This window comes from Trichoplax adhaerens, genomic scaffold (genome assembly GCF_000150275.1).
Source record: "Trichoplax adhaerens TRIADscaffold_4 genomic scaffold, whole genome shotgun sequence".
Lineage (NCBI taxonomy): Eukaryota > Metazoa > Placozoa > Uniplacotomia > Trichoplacea > Trichoplacidae > Trichoplax > Trichoplax adhaerens.
The window spans coordinates 8,006,788-8,025,650 of NW_002060946.1; the positions used below are offsets into that span (position 1 = coordinate 8,006,788).

The 18,863-nt window shown below is 33.3% G+C and overlaps 4 protein-coding genes across 4 annotated transcripts in view; 3 read left to right on the top strand and 1 right to left on the bottom strand.

Annotated features, from left to right (window-relative positions):
• Positions 1-1,361: 1,361 nt before the first annotated feature.
• On the top strand, positions 1,362-3,978 carry TRIADDRAFT_56081 (uncharacterized protein; the record flags this gene model as incomplete). Its single annotated transcript, XM_002111700.1, has 12 exons — positions 1,362-1,571; positions 1,730-1,795; positions 1,910-2,009; positions 2,134-2,200; positions 2,304-2,432; positions 2,517-2,598; positions 2,726-2,887; positions 2,987-3,061; positions 3,241-3,324; positions 3,418-3,465; positions 3,539-3,640; positions 3,814-3,978. The coding sequence occupies 12 exons, from the start codon at positions 1,362-1,364 to the stop codon at positions 3,976-3,978; spliced, it is 1,290 nt and encodes a 429-aa protein (XP_002111736.1).
• Positions 3,979-5,201: 1,223 nt separating this feature from the next.
• On the bottom strand, positions 5,202-6,432 carry TRIADDRAFT_35944 (expressed hypothetical protein). Its single transcript, XM_002112210.1, has 3 exons — positions 6,402-6,432; positions 5,972-6,278; positions 5,202-5,246 (listed from the first exon to the last, which is right to left on the bottom strand). The coding sequence occupies exons 1-3, from the start codon at positions 6,416-6,418 to the stop codon at positions 5,223-5,225; spliced, it is 348 nt and encodes a 115-aa protein (XP_002112246.1). The 5' UTR covers positions 6,419-6,432; the 3' UTR covers positions 5,202-5,222.
• Positions 6,433-8,530: 2,098 nt separating this feature from the next.
• On the top strand, positions 8,531-13,227 carry TRIADDRAFT_56083 (uncharacterized protein; the record flags this gene model as incomplete). Its single annotated transcript, XM_002111701.1, has 10 exons — positions 8,531-8,584; positions 8,977-9,087; positions 10,889-11,070; positions 11,231-11,294; positions 11,664-11,786; positions 11,988-12,218; positions 12,330-12,485; positions 12,620-12,769; positions 12,943-13,073; positions 13,173-13,227. The coding sequence occupies 10 exons, from the start codon at positions 8,531-8,533 to the stop codon at positions 13,225-13,227; spliced, it is 1,257 nt and encodes a 418-aa protein (XP_002111737.1).
• Positions 13,228-18,525: 5,298 nt separating this feature from the next.
• TRIADDRAFT_56084 (uncharacterized protein) overlaps positions 18,526-18,863 on the top strand; it is a gene marked incomplete at both ends in the record, with an annotated part of 6,471 nt that continues 6,133 nt past the window's right edge. Inside the window, one exon of the mRNA XM_002111702.1 lies at positions 18,526-18,537. Within this exon, the coding sequence (XP_002111738.1) occupies positions 18,526-18,537 (12 nt within the window). The remainder of the gene's footprint in view (positions 18,538-18,863) is intronic.

The window sequence follows — 18,863 nt, forward strand, 5'->3', positions numbered from 1 at the left end:
GAAACTACAAGTTGGTACACTTAAAAATCAGTTCTTGGCAGAATGTTTACAACTTTTTAAGAGCTAGTAATCCACTGTAAAAGCGAATAACTCACACAAGCGTATACATGTACTGTACGGTAATATCTTATCGTAAAATAATTTCAGTTTAGGCACATGCTTATAGGTATAATATTTCCATATTCGTGATAACAAATCTTATTAATGCTCCTTAAATCAGGAATAATGTCGTTGCTTACCTTCAGACCTGAATTTGAATGAAATGAAATCACAGTACAGTACTGTAGTGACTGGTCGCAGACCAAATACAGTACAGTATACAGTACTGTAATAAATCGACTTGACACTGTAAAATAAAGGGTACAGACTGCCGCACCGCACAGTAGTCTAGGTAGTATGTACTGTAGTACTGTACTCACTATGGAGTACGTAGGACACAGTTAAGTATGACACTATTTTTGCGTTGCCGGTGTTACAACTGTATGTGTCTGTAACGGCTAAGTAGCACTAATAATGTCACGTTAAAGATTTGCACAGTTTAACCAACACAAATTGAGAGTGAGTGATTGCGAACCAAAGATGCTATAACAGCGCTCAAAACTACTTTATTTTCGATCATGGCTGATTAACTAGCTACTGCAGTAGACAGAGCGGTACACTATTAACATATCAGGTCACAGACAAGTTCATATTGGCGGTGAATGCCAATAATGCAATTGCAGTGTGGTTTTGCGCAGGTCACTGGTGCAGAACGGTAGCGCAGATCGCTAGCGAGCAGGGGAGTTTTTGAAGAAAACTTAATCTTAAAAGTCCTTAATTGCCAGCAGCAATATAGTATAGTACAGTGCAGTAAAGTACTGTAGATGACTGAACCAATAGCCCTTATTTGAAACCATGGACTACTTGTTTAGTACTCTATGCTGTCCTAGCAGTAGTCCGTGACCAAAACTTTTGCTTCCTTAAGGCTTCGTTACTATGGTAACTGATCAACAGCAATCTCAACTTCTTATGCTATACAGAAGTATGACACTGCCCAGAATAATATTCAGTCATTAGTTTTTATACGCCAATTACTGTATATCGCACCATAACTACAATACAGTACAGTTATTAGAAATAAAATCTGTTTCGTAGGTATAGTACGTGTTTATTAACTACGCTCGAATAGGGCTGTCATACTGTAGTATCCGTTTAGAATCTACTCGTATTTCCGAAATTCTTGGAAAAAAATATTCTTTCAATTCTTCAGCGAGACGAGAGTTTGATCGTTTAAATATATATATTATTACGCGATTGTAATTATTTTACAAGACGCCTGTATTACTCTAAATTTTACTCAGTAACCCCAGCGAATTATAATCATGGCTGCAGTCGATGCTATGTCAACGACTGAATCGATAGACGAAGCAAACGAAAATGTTTCGGCCTTACCTGGCCCGCCTGCAATCAATATCCAAGATCGAATACATATTAACACGGTGTTTCAAGACTCTATCGATCAGTTGGCAGTACTAGGAACAATTTTACCAATTTCGCTTGAACACAGTGCAAAAGCTGATTATGTTGAAAAGGTAAATAGCTCTACGAATAATATTGCGTTAACATAATTGCTTTACAGTTAGTCATAGTAGTATCGGAATGTTCTGCTTATGTTATATTCGTTCAATAGTTCTACTTTTATTAAATGATCATAGTAGCAGTTATAAATCGAATCATTTCTCTCATAAAGGTTGTTGGTGACGAAATTAGTAAGATAGTTGAAGGACAAAGGCAGCTGGAATCGAAATTCGAGAAGGTCTGTATACACTCACAATAATTAACTTAATTGATTCTTTACTGTGTCCTAGAGCTCTACATAATGTAATACTTGCCATAACCCGAATTGATTATGTATTCTAATCATTTATAGCTTATTATGGAGAAAGGGGATGGCAGAGACCGTAAAGTTAAACTTGGTGATAATGATGATTATTATGATGTAACGAAATCAATTAAAAGTAGCACACAAGGTTAGAATGGCACTAGAAATACAATCATCGACATTGCATACTTATTATTTGTATTGATTAACTACTGTAGGTCAGGTTAAATAAAATTTGATTAACATATATTCAATTATATAAATATATATAGCACTTGGTAGAAGTTTGAAAACTAATCCTCTAGGTACCGATATATTACTGAAAATGCAAGATGACAGGTACCTAGACGCATGTAGTGCTTTTTAAGATATGTAATGATGCTTACCACCAATACGTATGTTTCTGACTATGAACTTGTACCTTTTTACACAATCATATTAGAGGGTTTCTACAAGATATAATGGAAGAGGCAATGGCTGAGGTTCACGAACACGGAAGCTTTAGTTGTATGGCGGAATCAGTTAAAACCGAACAAAAAAAGAAGAGTGACTTATTACAAATTATACAAAAGTAAATTTTTAGTATGCAATTACTATCCATTATCTAGTTCATAGAATCATTGTATCTTATATTGTCATTTTGGGGGACTTTCAGGGAAGAGGCTGCTCGCAAGAAAGTAAAAACATTACAAAAACAACTCCAAGAAATCAAACGTGACAAAGAAGTTCAAATTCAGGTTAATAAATTATGATTAAAGCATTGGTATCCATTTTATATTTAAAAGTAATGCTAGATAAGATATAGGTTTGTTGATGCCGACTTAAACTAGACTATTTCTTTAATCATTTATTGCATATAAATAGCAACGAAATGAGATGATTGCACACTTGAAAGATCAACTACAAGAAATGAAGGCAAAGACGAGTATGGAAGGGAAGTATATAAAGAAAGAAGCTGAAGTAAGAGTATTATGTACTCAAAAGAAATGTCAGCAATCTGAAAGTGAACTGAAAGAAGATTATCAAGTAATAACTACACTTATGCCTTTAATGACAATTATTTAATCATTTCTCATCGTTGAAATATCCTGTGAATTAATTTAACTTAAATGTGAACTACTGTAGGGATTGCAAAGCAAGATTGATGATGAAAACAGAACTAACAATGAAATTGAAACTTATCTACGACAACAACATAAGGTTAGTTCACTAAGTAAAAACTGAAAGCCTAAATTTCATTAGGCTTGACTGTTATAGCAATAATTCCAATTTTCACAAATGCTAACTATATCACTAAATACTCAAAAGAATTTTATGCTTATCAGACTGTTTAATTAGATTACTAATTAATTTCCTTTTTGCTATTTTTATTACGACAGATTCTTGAAGAAAAGGTCGAATATTGGATGGAAAAGCATGAGAAAGAAGTTGAAGCAAAGCAGCGTGATTTAGATACATTGAAAGTATGAAAAATAACTAGCTACTAAATCATAGTTTGTTTAATTATCTATAATTTGCTAATTTATATTAAACTGTTTCTTCCTTTCACTATATAGTCGAATCGTGCTAATGACTTAGCAAGACTACAAGAATTGACGCAACTGGTAAAAGCTAACTACTCGTATATCCAACATGCTTGATTTTTCAATCTATTTTAACATTTACTTTCTTTATCAGTATCAACAATATGAAGAAGTTGTTATAGAAGATAGATTAGAAAAGGAGAAAGCTAAAAAATTAGAAGAGCAAAAATGGAAAGAAAATAGAGCTGCTATTAAGGTACTTTTTTGACTAATTTTAGCATTAACAGCCCTATATCTATATGAAGTATAGTAGATTTTGAAGCATCTACCTTATTAATTGAAACCTTATAATTAGTATTGTTTAAATACGGTTAAATTGCAGCATCACTGTTTTCTAAGTAAATAAATGAAATTAATTGCGTACAACAGATACAAGCATGGTGGAGAGGAGTAATGGTTCGAAAGCGATTACATAGCAAACGCAAAAAAAGAAAGGGAAAAGGAAAAAAAGGTAAAGGCAAAGGCAAAGGAAAAGGAAAAGGAAAAGGAAGAGCTAAAGGAATTGGCAAAACACGGCCAATTAAAAGAAAATAAGTCTTTTACCAGTCGGACTGTTATCGATCACTGGCAGCAAGACATTTTAATATGTATTAGTTACCAGCGGAAGATTGCTCTTATATCGCTCGAAATCATAAACCAAAAATTGGAATGCATGTCGAAGTTACTAACATTATACTGCTTAAAGGAATTTTAATTTAAGTAAACAATTTCATTTTTATCGTATTGAGAATTTACTGTTGATTTTTCACGTTAAATATACAATATTTTACGCTTTTCATACCGTCTTAAAGTAAGTGTAATTAATTTTACTGTACAAATCATCATAAACTTTGTAGATAATTAATAAGTATCACAATTTCATTTCCATGCTTTGCCTGCCTATTCTATTGGTTAAATACGATTTAATATGAACATTTATATAATAGAGTAACTAGCCTGCCAAAGCAGTGTTATTTGATTCGCTAGCAATAATTAGCTAATAAACTGCCTGTCGATTCGCCATTTCGTAATAAAAAGAAGAAATTGTAAATTGTGCTTTACTTGCTGTAGGCATTACAGTTAACAGCTTAGACGATAAAGTTATTGCTCATAATTTCACTTCATGCGAAAGGTATCTGAGTAAATACGAGTATAGGAAATATCATTTACGCATGATAGCAATCAAGACTTGATAACTGACAACTCGCTATTCGTAAAATATATCAGTCGATAGTCCAAGCTACAAGCTTATAGCCCGATGCTAATATCTATCACTATACACTTTTTGTATTTTGGGAGTATCCACTGCAATTTTTTCCCCATAATGTTTAAAAAGATCCACCGCATTTAATTAGAAAGGCTAGTTATATTGTGTATATACAGTAGTAACCTGATTAGCAATTCACTAATCCTTCTTACAAAAGCAGACACTAAATCACGAGTGTGCTTGATAAATAAATTTGTAACATCTTAAGTTTACTCCCATACCTACTGAGTAATGGCAGAACAAGTTACAAAAGTAACGCTTTCAAATTTTTAGCTGCCGTAGCATAATCTTTCAGCTAGCACTATAGTTCTGACTACACTAATATAAAGCCTACTTGATCAACAGCTGACAAGAACATTAGAACTTCAGCAGCCTCAAGTCATCACTAAATGCCACTAATTGCGGTAGAATACGCTCCATTACAATTTTAGGCTACCACTTATAATTATCAGAAACAATAACTTTCACAACCCGAGTGTACACATAGAACTTTACATTTTATTCAGTTTAGTATACAAACAACTTCCTAAGATTACACTCTGGAAGGATAGAGCATCTAGCAAAAATAGAAGAAAGGATGATCGATTAATACAGTTATTTACAACAACTTTCCATCTAAAAGATGTCATAATAGCACAACAAGACTTATAACAAGATTGAATCAAGTTAAGTGATAATTAAAAGTTTGTAAGCACCGGATGAGGGTAATCACTATATGTTGATTGTGAATGTAAAGTAATGTACATTGCGAAATTATAGCAACAGTGTCAATTGTAAGTACGTCAAGCATGTTTATTCGTACAGTACTATAATTCTGGATCTTTATGCTGTAAAATAAATACAGAAGATTAAAGATTTATAGTAAAACTAATGATAACCTAGCGGGATCATCAAAGACACATTGTATTATACTGTAGGAAATAACTAATGGCAAGAATGGTGTCATAGTAAAGGGCACTACATTATCCAGATACTGTAGCGTATGACTAAAATTTTTTGTCAGAATCTGGTAATACCTTCACACCAGCATGCTAGCAACTGCAGTACTTCAACAACCATAACATAGAGTATCTACAGTAGCGAATAGTACCCAATCTTTCTAATCTTTACCTATTGGCAGATGAAATATTTCTGCGACGGAATATCTTTTTTATTACTTGGCAGATTTATATTATAGTACTGTGCTATCTATCAGTGTTTGATTTGCTTTCAGACTATTATGACAATAATCATTGCTAGGAAAGTACGATCGTTATTTAATTCTAACTGTCAATAACATACCACATGAACAGTTGCACCCATTGATTTAGGAGGAAGATTGTGTCTAAACTTTGCACGGACTACTCCACTATTACCGTGTGATCTTGTAACCTTGCCCCACATCACTCTAAATTTGGAAGCATTACGCGTTTTTCGTAAAGTGGCTTTCGTCTTCTTTTGAGCACGGTAAATATATGCGACTCTCTTGCCCAAGTAAAATTCAGTTTCGTTCTTATTATTTACACCTTCGATACGAATGAGAGATGTATTCGTATGTTGATTGCGTAAGCCTCGCTTATAGCCAAGTATTAAGCCTTTCGTGTATAGTCTAACGACCAATAATGAAGTGAAATATTTCATTACATTGGACTATACAAAGACAAGGAGTTTCCTACGTATTGCAATCAATTATGTATATTCTACTAGCATATCGACAAGGTATGGCGCTAACCTGGTTGAGTTGGACATTGTGATAATATTACGACTCCAAAGCCTATTAATACATCCAAGAAATACTACATTATACATTGCCAATGCAAAAGTTAAACAACATTGAGCCTATCCAGTAGAACAAGTAAGGGATATCAAGTCATCAACATGGCGTCTATCCACGCCAACTAGTGACAGTAATAAAATACTGCTACAGCATCACTAAACATCCATCGGGTAAAAATCAGTCAATATCCGTTCATAATGGATGATAATACAATTATTTAAGCTTAAAGAATTATCATCAAGATATTTTCTAGGTAGAAAAAATAAAAAATTTTACGGCACATCTAAAATGCTCACCCAGTCTGACAGCAACAATTCGAGAAGAAGGAAGAGATTGTGGCAGCGAGGTAATTTTGCGACTGCGCAATTTAAATACCATCATGACGCATGCTTCCTTTTTCAAGGTACTTCGGACGTGCGGACGATCGGCCTCAATAACGCCTTAAAAAAAGGTGCGTTCACACGATGAACTTTTTCCAGGGTAAGGGTACTAGCCGCAAGTTTCAGACGGGCGGACTTTCAGACCACGTAAGGCCGAAAATATCGAGACTATTTCAATAGTACCAAACTTCTGTGTCTGTTTTCTTATGCACTATTTTAATTTAGAAATGATTGATGAAGTTATATAACTGCTTTCAAGCAAAAACTTAGTCCAATAGAATAGAGCTCAATGAAATATTACTTATTCAATTAGAAAAAATAAGTCAAACATGGAATCGAGCATCACCATACTGCCGACTAGAAAACGAATACAAGTGTTTGGAACAGACAGACAGGCAATACTGTTCAGTCAGTGTTCACTCATTGTTGTGTTTTTTAAGTGGTTGAAGTCTCTCATAGGCAGAAAGAGACGGGACAGACAACAAACGGTTGTTCACAATAGTCATCATGTGGAGGCTGGCTCTTTTGTTGGTCATTTCAACTGTATCGCATGTCTGTAACGATACACTATACTGTCAGCGATTGACATCCAAATTAGCCTGCTAAGTTGATTTTGTGCAGTATGGTATACTGTATACTTTGATTGGTCCAGCTTGTATTTCCCACGGATGTAAGCAATGTTCTATACAGTACAGTACTGTACCATAGCAATCAAGATGCCGACCGCCTGTACTCCACTACAGTACTGTGCATTAGCCCTGTCAAGAACATGTCTCTTCATTCTTCAATTCTTTGCTGGAATTCTTCAACTTTCATGTCAGCAAAAGAATTTAAGGAGTGGAGACGTAATGTGCCGTGTACAGTGTACAGTGTACAAAAGTCTACAGTTTACAGTACTTTACATTGTACTGTCTTAGCAAGTACATTACAGTACAGTACTACACCACTGAGAGTGTACTGAATACAGTAGGACGTCAATGGTACAATGTACAGTACTGTACGTACTTACTTGTGACTGAAGTTGTGAGTTCAAGTACAGTGTACAGTGTACAGTACTGTACCGCATTCTTGATGTACTGTACAGTACAGGACATTGTACAATAGTCTACAGTTTACAGTACTTTACACTGTATTGTATTAACAAGTACAGTACGGCACCACTGAGTGTGTACTGAATAGGACGTCAATGTTACGATGGACGTACAGTACTTACTTGCGACTGAAGTGGTGAGTTGTGATTCCAATTTTGCTTTTTCTTTGTTCTGTTTCGTTGGTCACATGACATCTGCTCAACCAACCCGTAGCCAGGCTTGAACTAGTGCCTGGGGTAGATTTAAATCGCATCTTCATGATCGCTGATTGGCCAACTCAGCCTAAGCGTCAACTTTGAAAATAACCGCATCCTTCTACAACATCGACATCATCGCGACGCTTGACACACTGACTGACGTCAGGCTGATTTACCAAACAAGCGTTTCGACTGGAGGACGTGAAGTAGGTTGAAGCTTGATCGTGTCACCCCACTCGGTTGACCACGTCTGTGTACATCAGTCTCGGCAACTGCTTGACGTTGCCATTGTTATTCTTGACCTGCCAAGTCAATTTCAGCTTATCCCATACAAATTGCTACAAGCAAGACAGAAACTTCACCAGCGTTGATTTTCTTCATTTTCAGCCTTCACTGAGGGTAAAATTCATTGAAAAATGGCTCAACTGATTGATAAATTGAATTTAATGGTCAATAGTAAAGGCCTTCAGGTAAATCGATCGATCCTAGATTGAAATTTCATGTCGTGGAGTAGCCGGTAGATGTCAACTCGCTCTTTGTCAGTTTTGCCATTTTTGTGTACACAGTATCAAACCTTCAATGAACAACATGACTGTCATTCTATCCTATCCCTAAATATCATTTCAGCCTTGAATTTTCAATAGATTCATTCTGTCTAGTCCATTGAAATCATGACTAATCTTGTCATGACAGTTTATAAAAGATAATTGTATCAAGAGGATTCAAATCTTGCATGACATTGAATCATTTTGCTCTTTCTCTCTCTGACTCTCTCTTTCTCTTGCTGCACTTTTCAAACGTTTTTTTCTCCTTGTATTTTTTCCTCTTTTCAACCGTACACGCCCCCCTCTCTATGGTCAAGCATCCCAAAGCCAATTCAGTAACGGCTGCCAAGAAAAGAACGATCGAAGAATCATCCGATGATTATCCATTAACCAGTAAGAAAAGAGCTGTACTAGAAGATTTAACGAATGTAAGTACATCAAGAATTGAATCCCTTGATCGTCATGTTTGCAATTTTTATCTCTCTCTTTCTCTTCCATGCATATTGCTAATCAGATCATAGTGTATGGGTAATAACGACAAATGGATAAGAATGGAAAACAAACTTGAAATTTTCCATCTTACTTTACAGTCGACAACTTGATTCTACATTTCATTCTATTGATTACTCGTGGATTACGTAATGTATCCAGATATCCTCTAGACCGTAGACGTTTCATGATGTAACATTTTAAGCATTATGTATTGTAACACGATACCATGGCAAAGGAAAGAATCGTAAATTGTAGTGTACTTTAAAGGATGGTACCTCCTCCATCAATCTCAACTTTCTTACATGACCAAAATCGAAAAAGGACCAATTTTTGACACGTTTCATGACAGGATCTTTCCCGTAAGATGTTTACAATATGTATAACCAACCATATCCAGACACGTAGACTTTGATTTAGGTTCAATTGAACCAAAAAAATGACAAGTTTATTCACAACGAGAATATATAATCATTATACTGCGTATAAAATGTTGTTAGTGGATAAATTCATTTAGCAAGAACGATATCGTCAATAGGAACTGGTTTTTCAATTGGTCATAATTTGTAGTAGATACTGCATGGAATAGATAGAATTAAAGATAGAAATACATTTTTCGTCAAATATAAATTATAAATCAAAAGCTACTTTCAATCCCGAAACAGTTGTATTTTCAGATTAGAACGTAATATTCAAGAGAACAGTGTCAATGGATATTACAATTATCAGAGTGGTATCGAAATGGTAAACTATGCTCAATAAGGAGAGAAGTAGTATAATAAATAGAGGATAATAGGTCGATTAAAAATACGTGACGAGTTGATATACTATCGTAATCCTGTCCATGTATACCAACAAGAACTATACTAATTACAATCCACTGATGTAAACCGTCACTTGAGTACAGTATACTGTATAATGTACTACTTTACCTCACCATATTGCAACAATTTATGAAGGCGTTCCGATTGTAAAGTTATACTGTGTATGACTAATTTTATCGACTGTATAATCCGTGTCAAACACGAATTCTCCGCAATAATTACTATTGTTGAAGAAATCAGCTTTGTTGACTCTACATAACAAATATTTTTCCTGGCATGGTGTCATTACTGTAGAGAGTGTAAGTTTAGCAGTGAGTTACCTAAGAAATAATGGATCAATTTACTTACATGTTAATTAAAATAATGGCTCAGTAACATGATTTAAATTGACAACGGGTCATACATGCATAGAATGAAATGCTAGTGCTAGCAATACAACAGATGTTTATTATCTACCAAAGAATAATGAAAAGACAACATTTTTGACAGCTTGTGATCGAGGAGTGGGAAAATCCGTATTCGCTTCTTTGCTATTGCCTAATCAAGTATCTCAAAGTATACATATACCATGCATATTATTGTGAAACTACAGTCCAAACAATAGCTGCTGATGATTCATTACAAACAAAGTTATCATAACTTCAGCCCATTCAAACGATTTATGCTTTAAAGTCGTATTCTAATTAATAAATGCCATGTTGAAAACGATATGAATTCAGTTAAAGAAAATTAAAAAGAATTTTCAGCAGACATAGGCTCTTAAAGTTTAATATCCGCAAAAAGTAATTCTAGATCTACTGGATTACATTGCGTGAAACTACAGTGTAAAAGAATTGACCTATTGAATAGTTGACTAAGCTACCGTAAATTATAGCTTCATAAATGCAAGTATTAAATTAATGTATTGATTTTCTAGGCTAGCCAAGACACCTTATTAAAATGGCATAATCTAAAGAAGCAACAAACGAATAAGAACAACGTCGAGCAAGTGCAACAACAAAATGAAGTTAAAGATCATGAGAGTGATTTAGGTCGAATTAAAACTAATATACATGAATTCCTCAAATGCGATGAAGATGATGTCGTCGATGGTAAAAGGTATTACAAACTTGTATGATATGTGTGTTTTTGAACCTGAAAATTTCAAATTTGAAAGGATATAAATTTATTCTGAAAGCAGTATATTTACACGATAAATTACATTTGCCTAATATTGCATAAAAATTTTATGACTTATCAGAATACTTTATTTTTTTAGCAGCTGTAATGAAAATGAAGAATCTAAAATTTCAACAGCACACCTTTCAACGATACTCAGTGAGGTAAAATAACTAATATCTTTACTTACAATGTTACGACGCATTAGTTTGAACTACATTTAACTTACATTTCGATTACAGTGTAAACCCTGATCTACTAGTACTACATAATAATATGATATATAAGGGTTTCACTCGTTACCAACATCACTTTGCGAGTACTTTAATTTAATTTCTTAGAAACTAATGTAGCAAGCGTAGTAATACCTGATAGTGAACTGAGCGAATAATTAATTATTGTACAATAGCAATGAAACTTATTTTTGTGCTTCCTGATAACATAAAAGATCTACGTTATCTTCTTTTGGACTCGCATTTAAACATCTTCAAATATTATTTTGATCATTATGCCAAACTTTATCATTTTAACAGGAGGTGCAGCGCGTACTGACATTACCCAACGATGTCGCGGACATTGACGAAGCTGATTTAACTGACCCTTTCCGTGTTGCTGATTACGCTCCAATAATATTTGAAAACATGAAACAAAGAGAAGTAAATATACACGCTTACACTATCGATTATAAACTTTTAATTCGAATGATGTAGCTACATTAGCAATTAATCTACTATTATGACTAGCAAGACTTTTTATTAGATCAGTTTCTATATTAAAACGCTTTAGTAATTATCTAATTAATAATTTGTAACAGTTGTTGTACAGAAATGTTTTAATCGATCTATGTAAATTTGTAGGCGCAACTAGTCGTCAATGATTATTTAGAACGTCAAAATGATATTACAGAGCAAATGAGAATGATACTTATTGACTGGCTTTGTGAAGTACAACAAAATTTCGAGTTATTTCACGAAACATTATATCTAGCTGTTAAAATTGTCGACCGATTTCTATCAGCTCGTGTCGTCTCAAGAGACGCTCTACAGCTTATAGGAGCTACGGCTATGCTGATGTCATCTAAAATTGAAGTAAGCCTACTCTACCATATATTTGCTTGTCATTTTCAAATTGTATTACAGTATTATTTCTTCATTTTTTTTGCTGAAGATTGATTACTTATAAACTCTAAATAATTATAGGAAAGATATCCGCCATTAGTGGATGATTTTGTATATATTTGCGATGACGCCTATAGTCGACAGGCTGTTTTGGACATGGAAAGAGATATTTGCTACGCTTTAGATTTTGATTTAAATATTCCTATACCTTATAGATTTTTAAGAAGATACGGAAAGGTTAGAAATTTCTATATAGTGAAAGCACTGTACTTTCTTGTGTCATTGTAACAGCGCTATTACTCATACATCATTCTCATCAGTATATCAAAGTTTGCACCAGATCTAAGAATTTGATCACCATCTGTCAATAGGTAGCATCCCTCAGCATGGAAAATTTAACGTTAGCTCGATATATATTAGAGCTAACTTTACAAGAATATCAATTTGTAACTTTTAAACCATCTATGTTGGCAGCTGGATGCCTATGTCTCGCTTTGAAAATGAAAAATTGCGGTGAATGGGTATGTATTTGCCAACATGAACTAAAATACCTTTACAATACTTAATAATTCTGGAAGTGGAATATTATGTTTAGCATCATATACAGCATATCTAGCATATGATAGAATGATATCATGCAATTATGGAAGTAGTTGGAATATTTTGGTATAGTATTAATTTTTTATCTTATCAGACTCAAACTCTAGTTCATTATTCTGGATATGAAGAATCTGAACTAAATGAATTAGTACAGAAATTAAACGCTATGATAGCTAAACCGGCACCAGAAAATTGCAAAGTTGTAAAGACAAAATATTCTCACACGTAAGGAAATAGATAGCGTTTAAATACATATTTCAAGTAGAAATAAATACTAAATATCATCAGTTGTAATTAATTTTTTCGTTTATTAATTGCTTTTAGGGTCTTTTATCAAGTTGCTAATATAGCACCCTTACAACTTGAAACGGATGTATGAAAATATCGACAAATTATGTCTTCTATTCTTTGATTCTATCCTGATTATAGAATAGACGTCATAAATTCTTATAGTGTGTTTATCGTCTGACCGATATCAGCTCTTTTAATTTATGCCATTAAAGGGCGATGTCTTGATTGTCATATGCCCTAAATGATATTGATACTTTCTATCTGGTTCATTTGTTTTACACAATTGAGCCTACTCAACGCGTGGAGAAGTCTCCATGTTTCAAATTATACATTATGTTATAGAAACACATCACTTTATTATTTTGCATCTATTACATATGATTCTCATATACTACTATCACAATTATATAAACAATTTTCTTTACGCACCAACGTTCTACTACCTTTTACCATAAGAAGATAATGTACAATTTATTGACACGTTCACCAAATAATTTTGCAATCTATATATTTCTTTCCATTGATTGAGCTACTGAAATACTACAGCTTTGCTTTTCTGAAGTACATATATATTAGCAAATACCTACTGCTATGTTTTGATTGGTTTTATAGATCATTTTCTGAATATTTTATTCGATTGTAAAGCATATTATTCTTTCTAAATAGCATTAATGCAAATCTATGCCAGGGAATAGATATAGTAAATCTTTTAGATATCCCTATACTTAGAATACGCATTTAAATATTTAAACAGTGTTAAGGTCACGTTATGTTATGACTTTTTCAATAATATCATGGCCTAATACTAGAACAGCTCTTTGCCCTAGCTCTGTGTATACAACCATCGTACATGTACATAGCGATACGTTAGCGCAAATTCCTAGTACCGCTCTAATCTGAAATGTTATCTTCACTATATAATACACATTTTCTACAGTCCTCAAGTTGCAGCTCAATTTTGGATGTGCTGTGAAATGCATCATCAATTTTTTTGGAGCACTTAATAAAATGATTGATGGTAAAATAAAATTTAGTGTATAAATCGTGTAAAAGTAATGCATAATGATTTATATGTGAATGAAATGAAGCTTAATTAATGAGATTAACGTTACTTGAGTTAACAATCCTATTTAATTACGCTGTTATTTTATTAATGTCATTTGAGCATAATAATTATTGATGCAGCAATATTAAAATGCTGCTAACCGAGGAATAATCGCAGCTCTACACGAATTGATTCTAAACGTTGAAATTCTGTATTCACGTAACGAGGCGTAGAACATCACCCTATTATCATGATTAGAGGAATGTACCTTTCAATGTAAATATCAGGTGAAGATTAACTCTCTCAATGACAACCCATCAATAAATATGATAAAAGACCAGTTGATTATTATTTTGTTAAACATAGTTTACTACTACAGGGCGAATTGAAGATCTCCACAGCCTATCATTGTTAAAGTTGAATTAAATTTACTTCCTCTTGTTGCTATTAAAACTAGTGTACTGATTTCTAGCTTCTAAGTGTCCCAAATCAACTAGACGTTTATGATACGGTGAATATTAATTAGAGTAATATTATCATGCTAGAGTCTTTATTAGATATGTCTTTGCGCATCGAACAGATTGATACGTGGATACATTTGAGCCTGTCAATTTTTTTTTAGCAACTCGATTTCATATCATGTATCAAGTAATGTTTTAAATTAACTCTTCATCGAATAATCTCAGTAGGAAGGAACGGACACTCTCAATTTTCGAAGAGGCGTTGGCAGTTGTATACTCGACAATAAGTGCTAATAAATCTAATACACAACATGCATATGTAAGTTGAGACAACGTGCTAAGTTATAGCAACCTCTTGTCGTAATTTTCACAATTTTAAGCCTAACACGGAGTTTATGACATAAAGATCCTTTCCTTCTAAATATATTCATACTCCACGGTAACATTCTCCAGAAAACATTATTCGGTGTTATTATTTTCAGTTTCGTTCCACATCCAGCACAACTGTATGGACTTTATGATGAAGAAAACATTCGAATTATTGCTATGTCTATATTCCTTTATACCAAGAAAATAACTTTGACAATCCAGAGTCAACAATTTTCTTCGAAATCAATAGATTGTTATTTTAACTCATGCTATTGATTGATAATATTTGTAGCTTGGATAATTTCAAATTTTCAATACTAATCTTGACATTTGAGTACTTGTAATTAATCGGCCGACGAATAACTAATTCAACATGAAGTTATTATTGATCTAATCGATCAAGATAAGCAAACAACAACCAGAGAATAAACAAAACATTCCATCATCAACTAATGACGAACGGTAGTTAAAAATCCGCCATAGAATCCCACATTAATTTAGATTGCTCTATTATAACTCATCTTGAGAATAATAAAAAATTCTAAAGTTAAAAATGAATAATCTAATTTACTTCCTTACTCGCTAATCGTGGTGATAAAAGTAGAAAGGGTCTTCATGTGGATACTGACTCTTTGAATATAAAAAATATCTGAAAATCTCTTCATTCCATTTGGGTTGTATTTATTCAGAGGTTAGAGCCATATCCTTACTGAAGGTTAATAACAATCATCAGTTGAAAATATTTACCCTATCAAAGCAACAATTTCAACGTAGTTTATAGAGATGGCAGGAAAACAAGTTGATTATTCTTATATTTGGCAGAAACAGTGATGACTATAATTAGAGCGTAACAAAACTGGATGACGAAAGTTTCTGTAATATGAGCACAGTCGGTAGTAAATCTATTCGATGAACGGCTAGAAATTGTCAACAGATAAGCTATCTTGCCCTATCTGGATACCAACTTTAGATACAATTCTACCATCAACTTACTCACAAACAATAACAGTTGCTACACTATAAATTGGGTTCCTTTTCCATGAAAATTTATTCCATTGCTACGATTACACGAAAACGTGAAGTTCCAAGCTATACTACGAAGGAAATTTAATTGCTTTACGACATATCTATTCTAGAAGGAAAGGTAACGGATAGAAGTCCTCTGAATTTAAAGATTATGATAAAGACTCACTTTCTTATTTTATCCGTACGTTGATTTAGATGAAAGCGTTTACTCTTTTTGCCGTATCTTTGACCGTATTTCTTCTGGTAAATATTACTACCACATCAGCATGCATTGGTGGAATTCCCAAGGAGCAATTATGTGTTCCAGCAGCTTTCGATTGGCTTATCGATAATTGTCCAACTAGAAGTGTTCGATGTAAGTTTTTCATCCTACATCTTATCCTTTGAAAGATAGAAGTAATTTAAAAGCTTTAAATCGCTGACTACTGAAGACCGTTAGACAATTAGATAAATCTTCAGGAAATAGCAATATGTGCACTGTAATGTAAACAGATCTTTTAAAGCTTCGTATTCATTATTACGAATCATAATTAAATCGAGCTATTTGAAGTATAAATACTTGTAATTTATAATTTTTCATCATATTATTAATTACTCTAAGTTTTAAATATCAGTTGTTCAGAAATAGACATGCATAAGAGTAAGGATTTGAAACCTAATACTACTAGCCGCAATATTTGTAAAGTAGTTTGCCAGAATAGGACTGTTTCATTTAATAAAATAACTTCAAATTCTCTTCTTGATTACTAAAATTATACAATTCTAACCCAAAACTTAGTCGTAAGTCGAAGTTGCAATATTTGTGAAGTAGTTAGATAGAATAGAAGTTTCTTTTCAAATTCTCCTTTTGACTACTGAAATGATACAATTCTGACTAAGCGCTAGTTGATAAAGTCGAAATGACGCCAAAGAATAATGATCAAACAATTCAAGAAGTTTTTCATCTTTTCAATTAGGGGATCGTTTCCATCATTATCATGCTGCTCGACATTCGGTATATCTGCGCAATTTGCATAATGAATGCTGCACTCCCGAAGGATGTTGTCCTGAATACGCAATGCAATATTGTTGAAGGATTTCTATAATCGCCATCGTATAGATTTAATAATTTAATAAGTAATTATGACAACAATTAAGATGATTTAAATTAGATGCTAACCAACACCAATAGAAGAATGGTTTAGCAACTGGATCATTTTTGGTTTGCTTACAAAATGGATCGATCATAAATTAACTCTGTAGTACAGTAAATATAGACGAATTAGAATTGGCTATCTATCATATTTCAATTATTAGACATTTTGGTGAGGATAAATAAATGCAGTTTAACAGCTGACCTGAAATTATTATTGCTTTGATATTTGGTGCTTGTCTAACCGATGTGCAGCAGAAGAGTTTTAGATTGCCGTTCAATTTTTGTCATTAATATACAAAGTAACAGTATGTGAATTATAAGTGTACTCGTAGTATTATACTTACTGATCTGAATACGATTTTGTGGCGAAGTGCCTATACCGATCAATTTTTAGAGGTGATAGTTTTCAAAGCATGAAAATGAAACACAGAACGCTAATATCGTCTTAGTAGAAAAGCAGTATTTAGTTTAAGCGCTATTTTATACTACCTATTCCATTTCCATTTCTGTTTCCATATTTGAGTATATCTAATAGGCTGATATTTATAACTTTTAATCAATGGAAATCAAACCCATGCATTGGCATTTCCATAATTAAAATAGTCTTCTTCAATGTGATTGATAGCTTATGTGGTAGAAAGATACAATAGAAGTCTTATCAGTTAAGTTAAAGAACGCATGGTGAAAAGTCTCCATTGAAGATATTAACAGATTGAGTATCAAACAGTATTAATCTAAAGGCGATTTCTTTTCATAGTTCTTTCTGTCACCAGTCTCTGCAACCGCAATTCAGGCATTTCCTATAAAAATTAAAAATTAATATCAAGAATTTCTCGTCGAGAAACGATAATATTAAAAAAATTGCAGATTCTACACTCCACTCTGGGTGTACGCTGCAAATCTAGCAAACAGTATAATCGGATATGGTAGTTTGGCCTATCTACAATACAAGTATATGAACTATAATTATCTCATTGATTAGATTATATTATATAAACATGTCAGCATGATGCAGTAATTCATTTAATATAATTAATTAATGATGATATGGTATATGACTTTGAAGTCGCAATATCAACTAGCTTTTAGGGTATTTTAGATGTACAAGTACTAACACTGTATTTCTTCGATTAGAAATGGTTAATGTCCATTTCTTGGATAATACTGTACTAAAGTACTATTCTTCTAGCTGAATGCAAAGTTCTAGATCTGACAATGCTATCAGATACAGTCCTTTCGCCTTTATCTGAAGTGCGATTTATGTTTTTATTGTTCGATAGATTGGATTACGTATAAAATCGATTATATCAAAGATAATATATTACATGATTGCCAAGAGCTCAAATTACAATGCCGATGAACGTAAGAGTATTTTATTGGCAGAACTGTTAGTATTGCAGCTTGTCGATTGCAAATTATTACATCTCAACTTATTAGAAAGCCTTGAGGTTGCATCTTGCAAGCTCGATGCAGATTCTGTACCATTATAGAGTTAAACTAGAGTAACAACATTGACTATTTTAGAATACTTTGTCAGCAGAATCGCTATTACTCGCATTGCCATTTCTCTATTAGAAAAGNGCTGATGCCAATTTATTCGAAAAAAATGAGTAGATCTACAAGCCAAAAGTAGGCTCCATATCAAGCACTGCTAGCTGATACCATACTTTAGCCTTATCTAATGCTTA